Source organism: Muntiacus reevesi, chromosome 1 (genome assembly GCF_963930625.1).
Source record: "Muntiacus reevesi chromosome 1, mMunRee1.1, whole genome shotgun sequence".
Taxonomy (NCBI): Eukaryota; Metazoa; Chordata; class Mammalia; order Artiodactyla; family Cervidae; genus Muntiacus; species Muntiacus reevesi.
This window is the reverse complement of record NC_089249.1, coordinates 79,200,575-79,216,826: the sequence shown is the minus strand read 5'-3', so window position 1 is coordinate 79,216,826 and position 16,252 is coordinate 79,200,575. Positions and strand designations below refer to the sequence as shown.

Here is a 16,252-nt window from a genome sequence, read left to right as displayed (position 1 = left end):
AAGGGCCTGGCAAATACACACAGTAGCTGAGCACAGACTATCTTAAGTGACGCTAGTGAGTGAGAAAGACACCTGCTTCCCTTAAGAGATAAAGCAAACATTTCTCACCTTATCAATCAGATCAAGCTCCAGCTCTTGTATGTCTGACACCCTTAGGTGAGCCATTGCTGGGCCCAAGAACGCCAAACACAGATCATAGACTTCCAAGGTGAGAATTCCTGGATGTAATGGAACTAACTAGAGGGAAAAGATTGCAGCTGGATAAAGAAGTAAACATGCTTCAAGCATAATCAGAGCAATTATTTCCATCCAAAGTAGAAAATACAGTATCTTATTTTCTTTGTGATAGAAACTCTGAGAAGTCACATTATAAGTTTCAGGCATATATTGCCTAAGTTCAGGCATACATGGCATAAGTTTCAGCATAATATGTCCCCTTAAAGTGATGCTTCAGTTTGTGGCAAAATATGTACCCTTAACAAATATTTATTAACTGATAAACAGCAGAGTTTATTTATTTATTTATTTATTTTAAAGAGCAGAGTTTAAATTGATTGATTTCAAGCAGAATCCAACATATCCAGTTTTTAAATTCTGAACAGGGAAACGATTCAGGAAGAAAACCAGGTACATTTACACCGCAATCACGAGTAGGGAGAGAGAGCACAGGGGTGGATCGATGCTTCGTTTTTCCTTCTTGTGCTACGTACGGCTCCTGCACATCAGGATGGTTTTACATCCTTTGCTGGCACACAGGGCCTCAATCTCCCCTTTTAAAAAGCAACATTATGACTACAGTAATTTAAATTCCTTTGAGCTCTTTGAAGGAAATAAATACATATGTTAATTTAAGGTACACTTTTTATTACTGCAAGTCAACTAAAAGAAAATCCCTTGGCATATTGACTATGGAGTCAGATTAACATTTTGAGTTGCCATGTCTGGCTGAAAACACCATATACTCAGGCTATAAAGTCAATAGTATATTTAACTATGCACACAGTTCTATGCTTTGAAATTTATAAAAATTAACATTCTTTTTAAAATTTTTATTTATTTTTTAATTGGTGGACAATCACTTTACAATTTTGTGTTGGTTTCTGCTGTACAACAATGTGTATCGCTCATAATTTCATACATATATATCTATATATCCCTTCCCTCCTGAGTTGCCCTCCCCTCCCGCCACCCACCCCTCTACATCATCACAGAGTTCCAAGCTGGACTCTGTGTCATTTAGTAACTTCCCACTAAGTATCTTTTTTACACATGATTGTGTATATATGTCAATGTTACTTTCTCAATTTGTCCCACCCTCACCTTCCCCGACTTTGTCCACAGAATGGTTCTGTTCATCAGAACCATTTTTCTAAATTCCCATGTATATGCATTAATATATGATACTTGTTTTTCTCTTTCTGAACCTTGTTTTAATGGAAGTCTTATAGTTGGATGTCTCCTACACTGTTTCCATTCAATCAGAACCAAAAATTTTCCCATATTATATGCTATGCTAAGTCACTAAGTCGTGTCCAACTCTTCGCAACCCCATGGACTGTAGCCCACCAGGCTCCTCTGGCAATGGGATTCTCCAGGCAAGAATACTGGAGTGGGTTGCCATTTACTTCTATAGGTAGTTACAAAAAAACAAAACAAAAAAAAAAACACAACTCATTTTTTAAAGAATCTACCTAGGTTAAAAAAAAGAAAAAGACACAAATGTTATTCCTTGTAACAAGTTTGAAATGCCCAATAAAATTTTTTCAATCATTCTCCTAAGAATGAGCTTTGACCTGAGACCATCAATCTGAGGATATTTCTAGAACTCACCTGGACAGAGCTTTCTCCTTCCAGGTAAGTGATGGTGACAATATCTTGCTCACTACTGTTGACTAAAAAATAACCAGATCCTTCCACAAGGCTAAATATTTCCTATGGAAAAATCAAGACAAATAATATTCCATTCCCTTTGGATTATAAATATTTCAAAGAAAGCAATTTCTACTTACCTGAGAAAGAGTATGACATTAAAAGATTAAAATCTGGAGAAGGAAATGGCAACCCACTCCAGTATTCTTGCCTGGAGAATCCCATGGACGGAGGAGCCTGGTGGGCTATAGTCCACGGGGTCGCAAAGAGTTGGATACGATTGAGTAACTTCACTTTCACTTTCACTTTCAACCCTCAGCTGAGAAGACTTTCGGCTCTTGTGTTTGCTATTGATTGTTTTCTTGAGTTCTCAAAGACCTGTGACCATATTTTTTTTAAGTTGCCTGTTTTCTAATTGCATCACTTTACACACTGTTGTCTAATAATATGTGGTATTTAGGATGCCTTCTTAATTATTTTGAGCAGCCATTGCCTGTATTTTCTTAGCACCTCCTTGGTTTTCTTACGTGAACTCATCTGACAGGGAAATGCAACTTTTTTGTTTGCCCTCTCTGCATACTGGACCATCTGAGTCAGTGTTCTAACTAATCCCTGATGGTCTCTGAGCTACTGTTCTACCAGACTTAGTAGTTACGTGCTTCAGGAATTTTTTGGTAGAATTGGTCCTATTAGGAGACTTGGTGTCACCTTTGTTATCTTAAAAGCTGGTCCCTTCGCTGAGGCTCTTAATTTTTTGAAAACTTGATGCAATTTCAGCTGAAAAAAATTGGCAAGACTATGTAAAAATTGAGGGAAGCCATTTAAGAAATTGAAGAGTAATCGCAAACAACATTGGGTAGTTGTGACTTTCAGTTCTGTATCAGTTGAATTTTTGTGCTCTTTTCCCTGTGTATGTGGTGGTTCTATTTTTCTCCAATAAAACTTTTTATTTAAAAAATAAATAAAAGATTAAAATCAATAGACCAAAGACCAAACATAATTATTAAAGTATTAGTGCTAAGGATAATTATTATATATACATTATATATGTATCAGTGATTTTTAACACATAAGTGAGCTTTTTTATATTTATACTGTTAATTTTAATAACCTAGAACTCTCCCCTCCAACATGATTCCATTTAGCTAGAACCATACAGCTCCTACCTTCACATCAGGGTGGTTATAGATGGTGGCATTCTCAGGCAATACTGTTACATCATCTACCAGGAGCAGCTCCACAGCCGCAGATCTGGGCAAGTTGGAAAGTTCCTAGAGATGTAGGAAGAACCATGATGGTCAATACCAACTGTTAATTCCTTGTCTCAGGGAGTGAAGAGTCCAGTACTCTTTCAAGCACCATAGATAGCACAATCATAAAGGTGCATGATGCTCAGATTTACATCAGCTATATTTACAGACTATACCAGACCACCTGACCTGCCTCTTGAGAAACCTGTATGCAGGTCAGGAAGCAACAGTTAGAACTGGACATGGAACAACAGACTGGTTCCATATAGGAAAAGAAGTACATCAAGGCTGTATATTGTCACCCTGCTTATTTAACTTATATGCAGAGTACATCATGAGAAACACTGGGCTGGAAGAAGCACAAGCTGGAATCAAGATTGCCGGGAGAAATATCAATAACCTCAGATATGCAGATGACACCACCGTTACGGCAGAAAGTGAAGATGAACTAAAAAACCTCTTGATGAATGTGAAAGAGGAGAGTGAAAAAGTTGGCTTAAAGCTCAACATTCTGAAAACTAAGATCATGGCATCTCTTCCCATCACTTCATGGAAAATAGATGGGGAGACAGTGGAAACAGTGTCAGACTTTATTTTTGGGGGCTCCAAAATGACTGCAGATGGTGATTGCAGCCATGGAGTTAAAAGACACTCCTTGGAAGGAAAGTTATGACTAACCTAGATAGCATATTAAAAAGCAGAGATATTACTTTGCCAACAAAGGTCAGTCTGGTCAAGGCTTTGGTTTTTCCAATGGTCATGTATGAATGTGAGAGTTGGACTGTGAAGAAAGCTGAGCACCGAAAAATTGATGCTTTTGAACTGTGGTGTTGGAGAAGACTCTTGAGAGTCCCTTGGACTGCAAGGAGAGCCAACCAGTCCATCCTAAAGGAGATCAGTCCTGGGTGTTCATTGGAAGGACTGATGCTAAAGCTGAAACTCCATTACTTTGGCCACCTCATGTGAAGAGTTGACTCATTGGAAAAGACCCTGATGCTGGGACGGATTGAGGGCAGGAGGAGAAGGGGACGACAGAGGATGAGATGGTTAGATGGCATCACCGACTCGATGGGCATGAGTTTGAGTAAACTCCAGGAGCTGGTGATGGACAGGGAGGTCTGGTGTGCTGCGATTCACGGGGTCACAAAGAATCGGACACGACTGAGCGACTGAACTGAACTGAACTGAAGGAGCCTTAAATTTCAGTTAATTAATATTTTTCATATAACAGTCTCCACTTACCTTTGGACTTTTCTTCTCTGAATAACCCACAAAATTAACTCCAATGAGTACAGTCCCTTTTATCTGACGTACTTTAAGGATCTGATGACCTGGAGACATGCAGAAAAATACCCTGTGAGAAACATGTAAAATACAAAAGGGTCCCCAGAAAACCAAACTCTACCATAATTTTTTCCAAGTGGTGTTTTATTGGAGGGAGGAAAAAAAAAATCACACACACACAGTGATTAGGGAAATATAAAAGAAACAGAAAACTGGGGTTTTGTGCTGACTTTGCTGACCTTGGGCAATGTTTATTTCTCAGTTCTTTTATTAAATGGGAGATTGATAGGCAAAAATCTAAAATTCTTTCCAGTTCTAATGGTTTGTGAGTCCAAAAATAAGCTGACAGTAGTGTATGGGGAAATTTTTTTTTGATTTAAAAATAGAAGTGAGAAATAAAGAGAAAGTTCTTTGGGACTTTTTAAGCTTCTAAACTGTTATGTATATGTAATTGTTATGTCAGTCCCTTACTCAAAAATTTTAAATGGCTAACTAGCCCTTATTAGAGCAATTCAAACTCCTTAAACTGGTGTTTGAAGCCATCTATAATCTGACATTGTTTTACTCCTTTATTCTTTTCAATTTAATTAACATGAATCTGCCACTTTACTGAGGCCAATTCTTATTATATTCTCAACACATGATGATCATGCATAAACCTGCAGAACATTTTCTCATGATCTTACATTTATTCATTCAAAACAAAGATTTATTAAGGGTCTACTATATGTTAGGTACTATGGCAGTAATTAGGATACAGAGATGAAGACAACACTGTTCTTACCTTCAGAGAAACCCACAGCTTAGGAAGGTGGCTGAGAGGTAAACCAACCAATACACTACAATATAGAAGTATGTACAAAGCACATAATACAGAATATATAAGAGCACAAAGAAGGAACTTATGCAAAGGAAAGAGGAATCACAAGGCTTGTCATGGTTAAGGATCTAAAGTCACTGAGTTTGAGAAAAATGTAGAAACATGTGAGTGGTAATAAGAGGTGAAGCCAAAGAAGCAGGTATGGGTTGGTATGTTAAGCTGCATGAACTTATCCAGAAAGACACTGTGACAACACTGATAACAGTACAGTCAATAATTAAGAGTATACTATAGGCTATGATATCAGAGAACTTGCGGCTTCATCTGTTTATTGTTATGATCTCAGGGCCTAAAACTCAGTCTAGAATATAATAAAAACTCAATAAATGTTTAATGAGTGAGTAAACTTACTAAACAGGGATAATATGGGAAGTCTGATATATACATTCTCTCTTGTTATCCTCATTGCAGTTACAGGAGACTGACATATTATCCCTGTTGTGGCCCAGGAGCCACAATACTGAGCCTGCCACTCTAGAGCCCATGCTCCACAAGAGAAGCTCCCCTCGTGCCGGAACTAGAGAAAGCCCAGCCGCCACAACTAAGACCCAGTGTAGCCAAAAAAAACAAAAACAAATAAATAAAAAAATAAAAGATAAAAATAAAAAAGTATATAAAGTATTTAATGTAGTATCTGGCATGTCATAAGAGCTCAATAAATTAGTAGACAAATTATTTTAAAAAGAATTTTAAGACAGAGTTTTGCATTTATACTTTAGAAGGATCATTCTGGACAGTAGTATGCAGGATGGATTAGACAGTAGGAGAGACACGCCGAGATCAGTTAGGAGGCTACTATGGTGATGTACGATAGAGGTTACGAGGATATTAGTGATGAAGTTAGAGAGGAAGGGATAAAACCAAAAAAACATTTAGAAAATAAAATGGATGGTATTTGGTGATTCATCATTACAGGGTATAACAAGCATCTCTTTCTTCCCTACCACTTTTTACATTAACTGTATCATATTATTGGTATTTTAATGTTTAGTATCATATACATATTAGTACTATGTTATAGTCTGTAGTTAAGCCCTTAAATTGGTCCTGAGTATAAACTCCCTGGTGGAGGGAGCTTCTTCCCTGGTGGTTCAGAGGGCAAAGGGTCTGCCTGCAATGTGGGAGACCTGGGTTCTATCCCTGCATCTGGAAGATCTCCTGGAGAAGGAAATGGCAATGCACTTCAGTACCCTTGCCTGGAAAATCCCATGGACAGAGGTAGTCCATGTAGCAAAGAGTCGGACACTACTGAACGACTTCACTTTCATTTATAAACTCCTGGAGGGTAAGGAAAAGGTTAAATCTTATTTCTCTAATGTTTCTTTTTATTTTTTATTTTTGGCCGTGCTGGGTCTTTGTTGCTGTGAGCAGGCTTTCTCTAGTTGTGGCGAGTTGGGTCTACTCTTTGTTGTGATGCGTGTTGTGAAGTATGGGGTCTAGGCATGGATTCAGGAGTCTCGTCACACGGGCTTGTTTGCCCCGTGGCATGTTGGATTTTCCAGAATCAGGGATCAAACTTGTGTCCCCTGTACTGGCAGGTGGATTCTTAACTACCACCAGGGAAGTTCCTCTCTGGTGTTTCTTACTCAATTGAACGGTTACCTAAATGGGAAAAGAATTTGAAAAAGAATAGATACATGTACATGTATAACTGAATCACTTTGTTGTACACCTGAAAACTAACACAACATTGTTAATCAACTATGCTCCAATATAAAATTCAAAGTTAAAAAAATGAATGGTGGGCTTCCTTGGTGGTCCAGTGGTTAAGAATGCACCCTGCAATGCCAGGGACATCAGTTTGATCCCTGGTCCAGGAAGATCCCATATGCTGTGGAACTACTAAGCCCGTGTGCCACAAGTACTGAGCCAGCATTCTGGAGCCCGTGAGCTGCAACTACTGAGTCCATGCACTGCAACCACTGAAGCCTGTGTGCCTAAAGCCTGTGCTTTGCAACAACAAAAAAGCCACTGCAATGAGAAGCCCGCATGTTCCAAGAATAGCCCCTGCTGGCTGCAACTAGAGAGAAAGCCTGTGTGCAGCAACGAATACCCACCACAGCCAAAAAATAAATAAATCTTTTTAAAAAAATGATTATCAAATGTTCACACCAGAAACCTAAAATTACCCTTCTAACCATTTTCTTCTTCACTTTTGGGGTTAATTTGTGGTAGATTGTTATATTGGGCTTCCCTGGTGGCTCAGTGGTAAAGAATCCGCCTCCAATGCAGAAGTGGGTCTGATCCCTGGGTTGGGAAGATTCCCTAGAGGAAGGCATGGCAACCCACTCTAGTATTCTTGCCAGGAGAATCCCATAGACAGAGGCACCTAGAGGGCTACAGTCCATGGGGTAGCAGAGTCGGACCTGACTGAAGCAACTGAGCATGCACTCAGATTGTTATATTAATGGCTTGCAGTGGTATCCATGCTCTTGAGTAGTCCTGGCCCACCAAGCCTCTGGTTTTGGCCAGGTGACTTGCTTTGGAGAACAGAACCTCAGCAAATGTGATACCATCAGAGGCTTGATGAGTGACTGTCCATGAGGGCTTTTTGCCCTCTTAGAATTTCATCTTGTGCCTCTTGCTCTCTAAGTAAGTCTCACTCAACTTATCTAGTTCATTCTATTTCTTCTTTCTGCCTTACCAGAGTAAATGTTACTTTCTCAGGGCAGCCTTCTTTGATCTAAATAAACTAGGTTAGGTTCTTCTGTTATAAATGCACCCCACACTTTCACTTCAGAACATTTAACACAATTGTAATGTTTAAAGTCTGGTGTTCCCAACTGGACTGTAAGTCTATGAGGGCAGAGGCTGTGAGTGTCTCATTTATCATTAAACCTCCAAGCAGAGGGCCTTACATGTAGAAGTCACTCAATAAGCACTGGCTAACAACTGAATACTATTTCCAAAGTTTTAGGCAAATAATAGGCAACTAGTCCATTTAAAAATTAATTTAGTTTTGTGTTCTTGTGAGGAATGTTGGACTCTAGACCCTAACTTTGCAAACAAGGGAATTTACCTTTATGTTTTCTAAAAAATACAAAGATTGAAGATGAAAGGTGAGATAGGATAAATAAACTCTCATGCACAAGGAAATACTTAGTGTATAACCATTTAGTATGTATACAAAAAGATTCATAAATGTTTACAGTACCATGTAGCCGGGTCTGCCCACTGCCATCATCCTTTGCAATCATCTCCACTGAATTATAATTTTCAAAATGAGCTAGTGTTTCATTTAAAGATTTCCATTCTAGCATTAGTGAACTGAAATTATCAAACTTTCTCCTGTGTTGATCAAACACTGCCAGTTCTAGGACTGTATCTCTCAGGCTTGATACAGGAATCTATATGAAAATAAAAAGTAAGAAAAGAAAAAAACAATAGCTCAAGAGGTGGCAAGATATTCCTGAAGATCATGTTTTCTCCCAACATTTTTTGACAGTTTTCAAAGGTACAGATATGTTAAAAGAATGGTATAATGAATACCTATATATACCTCACCCCAATTCACCATTTGTTTTCTCTATCTCTCCCTCTACTTTTACACTCCCTGTGAGAGTGTATTTGTGTGGGTGTGTGTCTTTTTTTTTTTTTTTTTTGCCAAATGATGTAGGTATCATGGCACTTTACCCCTAACTACCTAGGCATGCATTTCTTAAGAATGAGTAGCAAAAACTATGTTATGTATTATGTATTATAATAACAATATTAACCTTAATTCAATGTTATGTATTATACAGTCAATATTTCAATTTTCCCAAATGCCCCCCAAATGTCTTTTATACCTGTTTAAAATTTTTTATGTAAATTTGATTTTGATATTCATATGCTCTTGGACAGGATGACCAGGGTGACTCAACATCATAAAAATTTCAGTTGTTCTGAGTTTATATATGAATTTAACATAATTCCAACAAAAATTTAAGGGAATCTATATCCACATAGACATAGATTTAAGGAAATTTATGTCCACAAAGCTGACAAAGAGGACAGAGAATAACACATTACAGAACTACTGCAAGAAAGTCACTAAATAAACAGCCACTGCAAACAACAATGAAAACCAGCATCACAAAACCTAATTAGTGGAAGAATCGGATTTCAGAGTTGCTACATCATGTTATTTTAAATGTTGAGTTTTCAATTAAAAATTATCACAAATGCAAAGAAACAAGAAAGTAGAATCCATACACAGGAAAAAGGAAAAAAGCAGTCAATAGAAACTGTCCCTGAGGATGCCCAGACATTGGACTTACTAGATGAAGGCTTTTAATCAACTGTTTTGTTCAAAGAACTAAAGAAGCCCATGTTTAAATAACTAAAGGAAAGCATAAATAAGATGTATCATCATATATAAGATATTAGTAAAGAGAGAGAAATTATAAAACAGAAACATAAAGGAATTCTAATTTGAAAATTATAATAATTGAAAATTTTACTAGATGAACTCAACAGCAGATAAGAATAGGCAGAAGAAAATATCAGAACACTTGAAGATTAGTTCAGTTCAGTTGCTCAGTCATGTCCAACTCTTTGTGACCCCATGGACTGCAGCACAACAGGCATCCCTGTCCATCGACAACTCCCGGAGTTTACTCAAACTCATGCCCATCGAGTCGGTGATGCCATCCAACCATCTCATCCTCTGTCATCCCCTTCTCGTCCTGCCTTCAATCTTTCCCAGCATCAGGGTCATTTCCAATGAGTCAGTTCTTCGCATCAGGTGGCCAAAGTATTTGAGTTGCAGCTTCAACATCAGTTCTTCCAATGAATATTCAGGACTGACTTCCTTTAGGATGGATTGGTTGGATCTCCTTGCAGTCCAAAGGACTCTCAAGAGTCTTCTCCATCACTTCTTCGGCACTGAGCTTTCATTGTAGTCCAACTCTCACATCCATACATGACTACTGGAAAAACCATAGTTTTGACTAGGTGGACTTTTGTTGGTAAAGTAATGTCTTGGCTTTTTAATATGCTATCTAGCATGGTCATAACTTTTCTTCCAAGGAGCAAGCATCTTTTAATTTCATGGCTGCAGTCACCATCTGCAGTGATTTTGGAGCCCCCCAAAATAAAGTCTCTCACTGCTTCCACTGCTTCCCCATCTATTTGCCATGAAGTGATGGGACCAGATGCCATGATCTTAGTTTTCTGAATGTTGAGTTTTAAGCCAACTTTTTCACTCTTCTCTCTCACTTTCATCAAGAGGCTCTTTAGTTCTTCTTCACTTTCTGCCATAAGGGTAGTATCATCTGCATATCTGAAAGTTTAAAAAGTTTAGTTGCTCAGTCATGTCCGACTCTTTGCGACCCCATGGACTGTAGCCTACCAGGCTCCTCTGTCCATGGGATTTTCCAGGCAAGAGTACTGGAGTGGGTTGCCATTTCCTCCTCCAGAGGATCTTCCCAACCCAGGGATCAAACCCTGGTCTCCTACATTGTAGGCAGATGCTTTACCATCTGAGCCACCAGGGAAATCCTCTGCATATCTGAGGTTACTGATATTTTTCCCGGCAATCTTGATTCCAGTTTGTGTTTCATCCAGCCCAGCGTTTCTCACGATGTACTCTTCATATAAGTTAAATAAGCAGGATAACAATATATAGCCTTGACATACTCCCTTCCCTATCTGGAACCAGTCTGTTGTTCCATGTCCAGTTCTAACTGTTGTTTCCTGATCTGCATGTAGGTTTCTCAAGAGGCAGGTCAGGTGGTCTGGTATTCCCATCTCCTTAAGAATTTTCCAGAGTTTGTTGTGGTCACACAGTCAAATACTTTGGCATAGTCAATAAAGCAGAAGTAGATGTTTTTCTGGAACTCTCGTGCTTTTTTGATGATCCAACAAATGTTGGCAATTTGATCTCTGGTTCCTCTGCCTTTTCTAAATCCAGCTTGAACATCTGGAAGTTCATGGTTCACGTCCTATTGAAGCCTGGCTTGGAGAATTTTGAGCATTACTTTACTAGTATGTGAGATGAGTGCAATTGTGCAATAGTTTGAGCATTCTTTGGCATTGCCTTTCTTTGGGATTGGAATGAAAACTGACCTTTTCTAGTCCTGTGGCCACTGCTGAGTTTTCCAAATTTGCTGGCATATTGAGTGCAGCACTTTCACAGCATCTTTTAGGATTTGAAATAGCTCAACTGGAATTTCATCACTTGCACTAACTTTGTTCGTAGTGATGCATCCTAAAGCCCACTTGACTTCACATTCCAGGATGTTTTGCTCTAGGTTGATGATCACACCATCATGATTATCTGGGTTATGAAGATATTTTTTGTATAGTTCTTCTCTGTATTCTTGCCACCTCTTCTTAATATCTTCAGCTTCTGTTAGGTCTATGCCATTTCTGTCCTTTATTGTGGCCATTTTTGCAGGAAATGTTCCCTTGGTCTCTAATTTTCTTGAAGAGATCTCTAGTCTTTCCCATTCTGTTGTTTTCCTCTATTTCTTTGCATTGATCACTGAAGAAGGCTTTCTTATCTCTCCTTTCTGTTCTTTGGAACTCTGCATTCAAATAGGTATATCTTTCCTTTTCTCCTTTGCTTTTGGCTTTTCTTCTATTCACAGCTATTTGTAAGGCCTCCTCAGACAACCATTGTGCCTTTTTGCATTTCTTTTTCTTGGGGATGGTCTTGATCCCTGCCTCCTGTACAATTTCATGGACCTCCATCCGTAGTTCTTCAGGTACTCTATCAGATCTAATCCCTTCAATATGTTTGTCACTTCCACTGTACAATCATAAGGGAGTTGATTTAGGTCATACCTGAATGGTCTAGTGGTTTTCCCTACTTTCTTCAAGTTAAGTCTGAATTTGGCAATAAGGAGTTCATGGTGCTACAATCAGCTCCCGGTCTTGTTTTTGCTGACTGTATAGAACTTCTCCATCTTTGGCTGCAAAGAATATAATCAATCTGATTAGGTATTGACCATCTGGTGATGTGTGTGTGTAGTGTTCTCTTATGTTGTGGGAAGAGGGTGTTTGCTATGACCAGTGGGTTCTCTTGGCAAAACTCTATTAGCCTTTGCCCTGCTTCGTTCTGTGCTCCAAGGCCAAATTTGCCTGTTACTCCAGGTATTTCTTGACTTCTTACTTTTGCATTCCAGTCCCCTATAATGAAAAGGGCATTTTTTTTAAACTAGGCTGATGAAAAGAAAAAAGAATGAAGAAAACGGAAGCATCAGAGACCCATGGAAAACCATCAAGAGTGTGAATATATGCAAAATGGAAGTCTTAGAAGAGAGAGGGGAAAAAAGGAAGGAGGAATATTTGAAGAAATAATGGCTAAGGACTTCCCAAATTTGATGTAAAACACCTACTCTAAACACCCAAGAATCTCAAAGAACCCTGAGTATAAATCAAAGAAATTTGCATTTAGACATGTCGTAATCAGACCATCCAAGGTCAAAGAGAAAGACAGAATTATTAAACAGAGGAAGGAACTTATCATTTATAAGGGATCCTCCATGAGATTAACAGCTAATTTCTCATCAGAAATCACAGAAACCAGTGATGAAAGAATAAGACTGCCAATCAAGAATTCTATATTGAGGACAATAATCCTTCAAAATGAAGGAGAAATTAAGACATTCTTGCATGTGTGCTCACGCTTTAGTCATGTCCAACTCTCTGTGACCCCAGGGACTGGGACCCACCAGGCTCCTCTTTGAACGGGGTTCTCCAGAGAAGAATACTGGAGTGGCTTGCCATTTCCTTCTCCAGGGGATCTTTCCGACTCCTTGATCAAACCCACATCTCCTGCATTGCAGGCGGATTCTTTTTTAAAAAAATAATTGTATTTATTTATTTATTTAGGCCGTTCTGGGTCTTTGTTGCTGTGCAGGCTTTTCTCTCGTTGTGGCAAGTGGGAATACTCTCTAGTTGTGGTGCCGGGGCTTCTCATTGCAGTGGCTTCTCTTGTTGCCGAGCATGGGACCCACCTTCAGTTGTTGTGGCTACTAAGTTCTAGAGCACAGGATTAATAGTTAAGGAGCACGGGCTTAGCTGCTCCATGGCACATGGGATCTTCCCAGATCAGGGATCAAACCTGTGTTTCCTGCATTGGTAGGCTGTTTCTTTACTACTGGGCCACCAGGGAAGCCCAAGATCTAACAAAAATAGAGGGAATTTGTTGCTAGTAGACCTGCCCTACAAGAAATACTAAAATGAGTCCTTCTGGATAAAATGAAAGGTCACTGGACAGTAACTTGAATCCCTGTGAAGAAATAAGAGTTTAGTAACAATAACTACATAGGTAAATATACAGAACAGTATAAATATACTTTTGCTTGTAATTATTTTTCTATCTTATTTAAAACACAAATGCATAAAGCAATAATTATGACTGATGAGCATACACATAAAAAGATATATGACAATAACAGCTCAAAGAAGGGGAAAGGAAATAGGGCTTTACAGAAATAATAGGTTTCAACCATTATTGAATTAAGTTGATATTATTCCAAACTAGTTTGTTAAAAGTTAACATGTTAATTGTAATCCCTAGGGCAATAACTAACAAAATAACTTAAAATAATATAGTAAATGAAAGGACAAGAGGATTAAAATGATACACTATAAAATATCTACTTAACACAAAAAAGGAAGAAATGGAAGAATAGAAAAACAAAAAAAAAGCATAAGATAAATGGTAAAATGGTAGCTATAAATCCAACCTGATTGGTAACTATGCTAATTATAAATAGATTACACACTGATCAGAATCTCCTGCATTGGGATCTTGGAGTCTTAGCTAGTGGACCATCAGGGAAGTCCAAGTGCTTTTTTAAAAAGTGAATAATTTATAAAGTTCAAATAATAGTATTTAATGTTGAATTTGGTTCTGAAAAAAAAAAATGAGTTTCTAACCTGCAACATCTCATGTTCTTTTACAATGAAAAGGCAGTGTAGCAAAAAAAAGTTAATAATGTGCTTTGGAATTAGACATAAGATGCTACTTTCTAGCTTTATGACCTTGGGGAAATCACTCAACTTTTAGGATCCTTAGTTTCTTCAACTGTAAAATGGGAATAATCAATGGATTGTTCTGTTCTGCAAAATCTCAGAAATGACATTTTCTCCTATGCTTGAAATCATAGTTAACCTCATTTAGTGTATAGCTTGGGCTTCCCTGGTGGCTCAGACAGTAGAGAATCTGCCCACAATGCGGGAGACTTGGGTTCAATCCCTGAGTTGGAAAGATCCCCTGAAGAAGGAAATGGCAACCCACTCTAGTAATCTTGCCTGGAGAATTCCATAGACAAAGATGCCTGGTAGGCTACAGTCCATGGGGTCACAGAGTCAGATATTACTGTGGGACTAACACTCACTTTCACTTTCTAATGTTCTATTTTCTAGGTTAGATAACTCATTTATTCCTCAATCCCTGTTGCCTAGCTTTTAGCTACGTTATTGGTTATCACTATTTTTCATATCAGTTTGGAGTAGAGGTGAATTCTATATGTTACTGATAATGCTAATAAAAGGTTTAGTAGGGAAGGATACTAGCAAAACAATTTGGTAGTTATTTAGAGTTCTCAATTGTCTGTCATCATAAGGTGGTGCTAATGGTAAAGAACCTGACTGCCCATACAGGAGACAAAAGAGATGTGGGTTCCATCCCTGGGTTGGGAAGATCCCCTGGAGGAGGGCATGGCAACCCACCCCAGTATTCTTGCCTGGAGAATCCCATGGACAGAAGTGCCTGGCAGGCTACAGTCCATAGGATCACAAAGAGTCAAACAAGACTGAGGTGACTTAGTTCGCAAGCATGCACCTAAGTACAATAAGCAAAGTCACTAAGTGTCACTGCTGCTAAGTCGCTTCAGTCGTGTCCAACTCTGTGCGACCCCATAGACGGAAGCCCACCAGGCTCCCCCATCCCTGGGGTTCTCAAGGCAAGAACACTGGAATGGGTTGCCATTTCCTTCTCCAATGCATGAAAGTGAAAAGTGAAAGTGAAGTCGCTCAGTCCTCTCTGACTCTTAGCGACCCCATGGGCTGCAGCCTACCAGGCTCCTCCGTCCATGGGATTTTCCAGGCAAGAGTACTGGAGTTGGGTGCCATTGCCTTCAAAGTGTCACTAAGTATAGCCAACTATAACCACTTCTCAGACACTATCAGAGATTGTATAACAAATAAAAGAGTTTCCTTAAATTCAATAAGACAAAAGCTGTATTTCCGACCATTTATCTCAAAGCATGGGAGACAAAGGGCACGTTAGTCGAAAACACCATACTTACCAGTTGTTTGTTGTGCTGTGGCAGAGGACATGGTTGGGCACCAGCTGGCACCTTATATACTGGAGTTATAGACATGCTGGCAGGGTGGGCACATATGAAGCGTACCTGCACAACCTCTACAGCTGGACTAGGGTTCAGGACACCTGGATGATTTCCAATTTGAAATGTCAGGATCTTAAGAAAACACAAGGGCAAGAGGTAATTGCAGGTAGACACTTGATATCACAGAAACAAAGGAAACATTAAAAAAAATCTAACTGACCAATTACTTCAGTCTTTTCCTTCAGCAAATCTTTGTTACCAGTTGGTAGAAATTAATTTGTGTTTCAACTCATTTCTGATGTAAATACTAATGAATAACAGGATGTAAAAACAAAAAGTTAGAGAGCTTCAAAAGGGGGTAACTAGGCTTGAAATCACTAGTAGCTAGTCATATTATACAGTAGAGTTCACTAGAGATATTAAAATGAACCTCATTTGAATATAACACAGTTCTTATTAAGTTAAAATCATATATGGATTCCCTGAGGATTGGTTAGCTAGGCTATGCTTCATAGTCATACATTACATACTCAATCATGGTCAATCTGAAAACCTTTGTTATTGGCCTTGATAGAATTAAGGTGTAGCTATGGTCAAAGCCATCACTACCTCTAAAAATAATAAAAACTAATTCAACCAATAAAGTGAAATATATTAATTTACTCATATCAGCAAAGATCCAA

General features: G+C 38.6%; 1 protein-coding gene across 1 annotated transcript in view; it reads right to left on the bottom strand.

The window, feature by feature from the left end:
* The window catches only part of NUP210L (nucleoporin 210 like), a 99,380-nt gene that overhangs the window by 27,466 nt on the left and 55,662 nt on the right, over window positions 1-16,252 (bottom strand). Inside the window, exons 16-21 of the mRNA XM_065903697.1 lie at window positions 15,528-15,701; window positions 8,438-8,630; window positions 4,362-4,450; window positions 3,036-3,140; window positions 1,831-1,932; window positions 109-237 (exon numbers count right to left, since the gene is read on the bottom strand). Coding sequence (XP_065759769.1) covers window positions 109-237; window positions 1,831-1,932; window positions 3,036-3,140; window positions 4,362-4,450; window positions 8,438-8,630; window positions 15,528-15,701 — 792 coding nt within the window. The remainder of the gene's footprint in view (window positions 1-108; window positions 238-1,830; window positions 1,933-3,035; window positions 3,141-4,361; window positions 4,451-8,437; window positions 8,631-15,527; window positions 15,702-16,252) is intronic.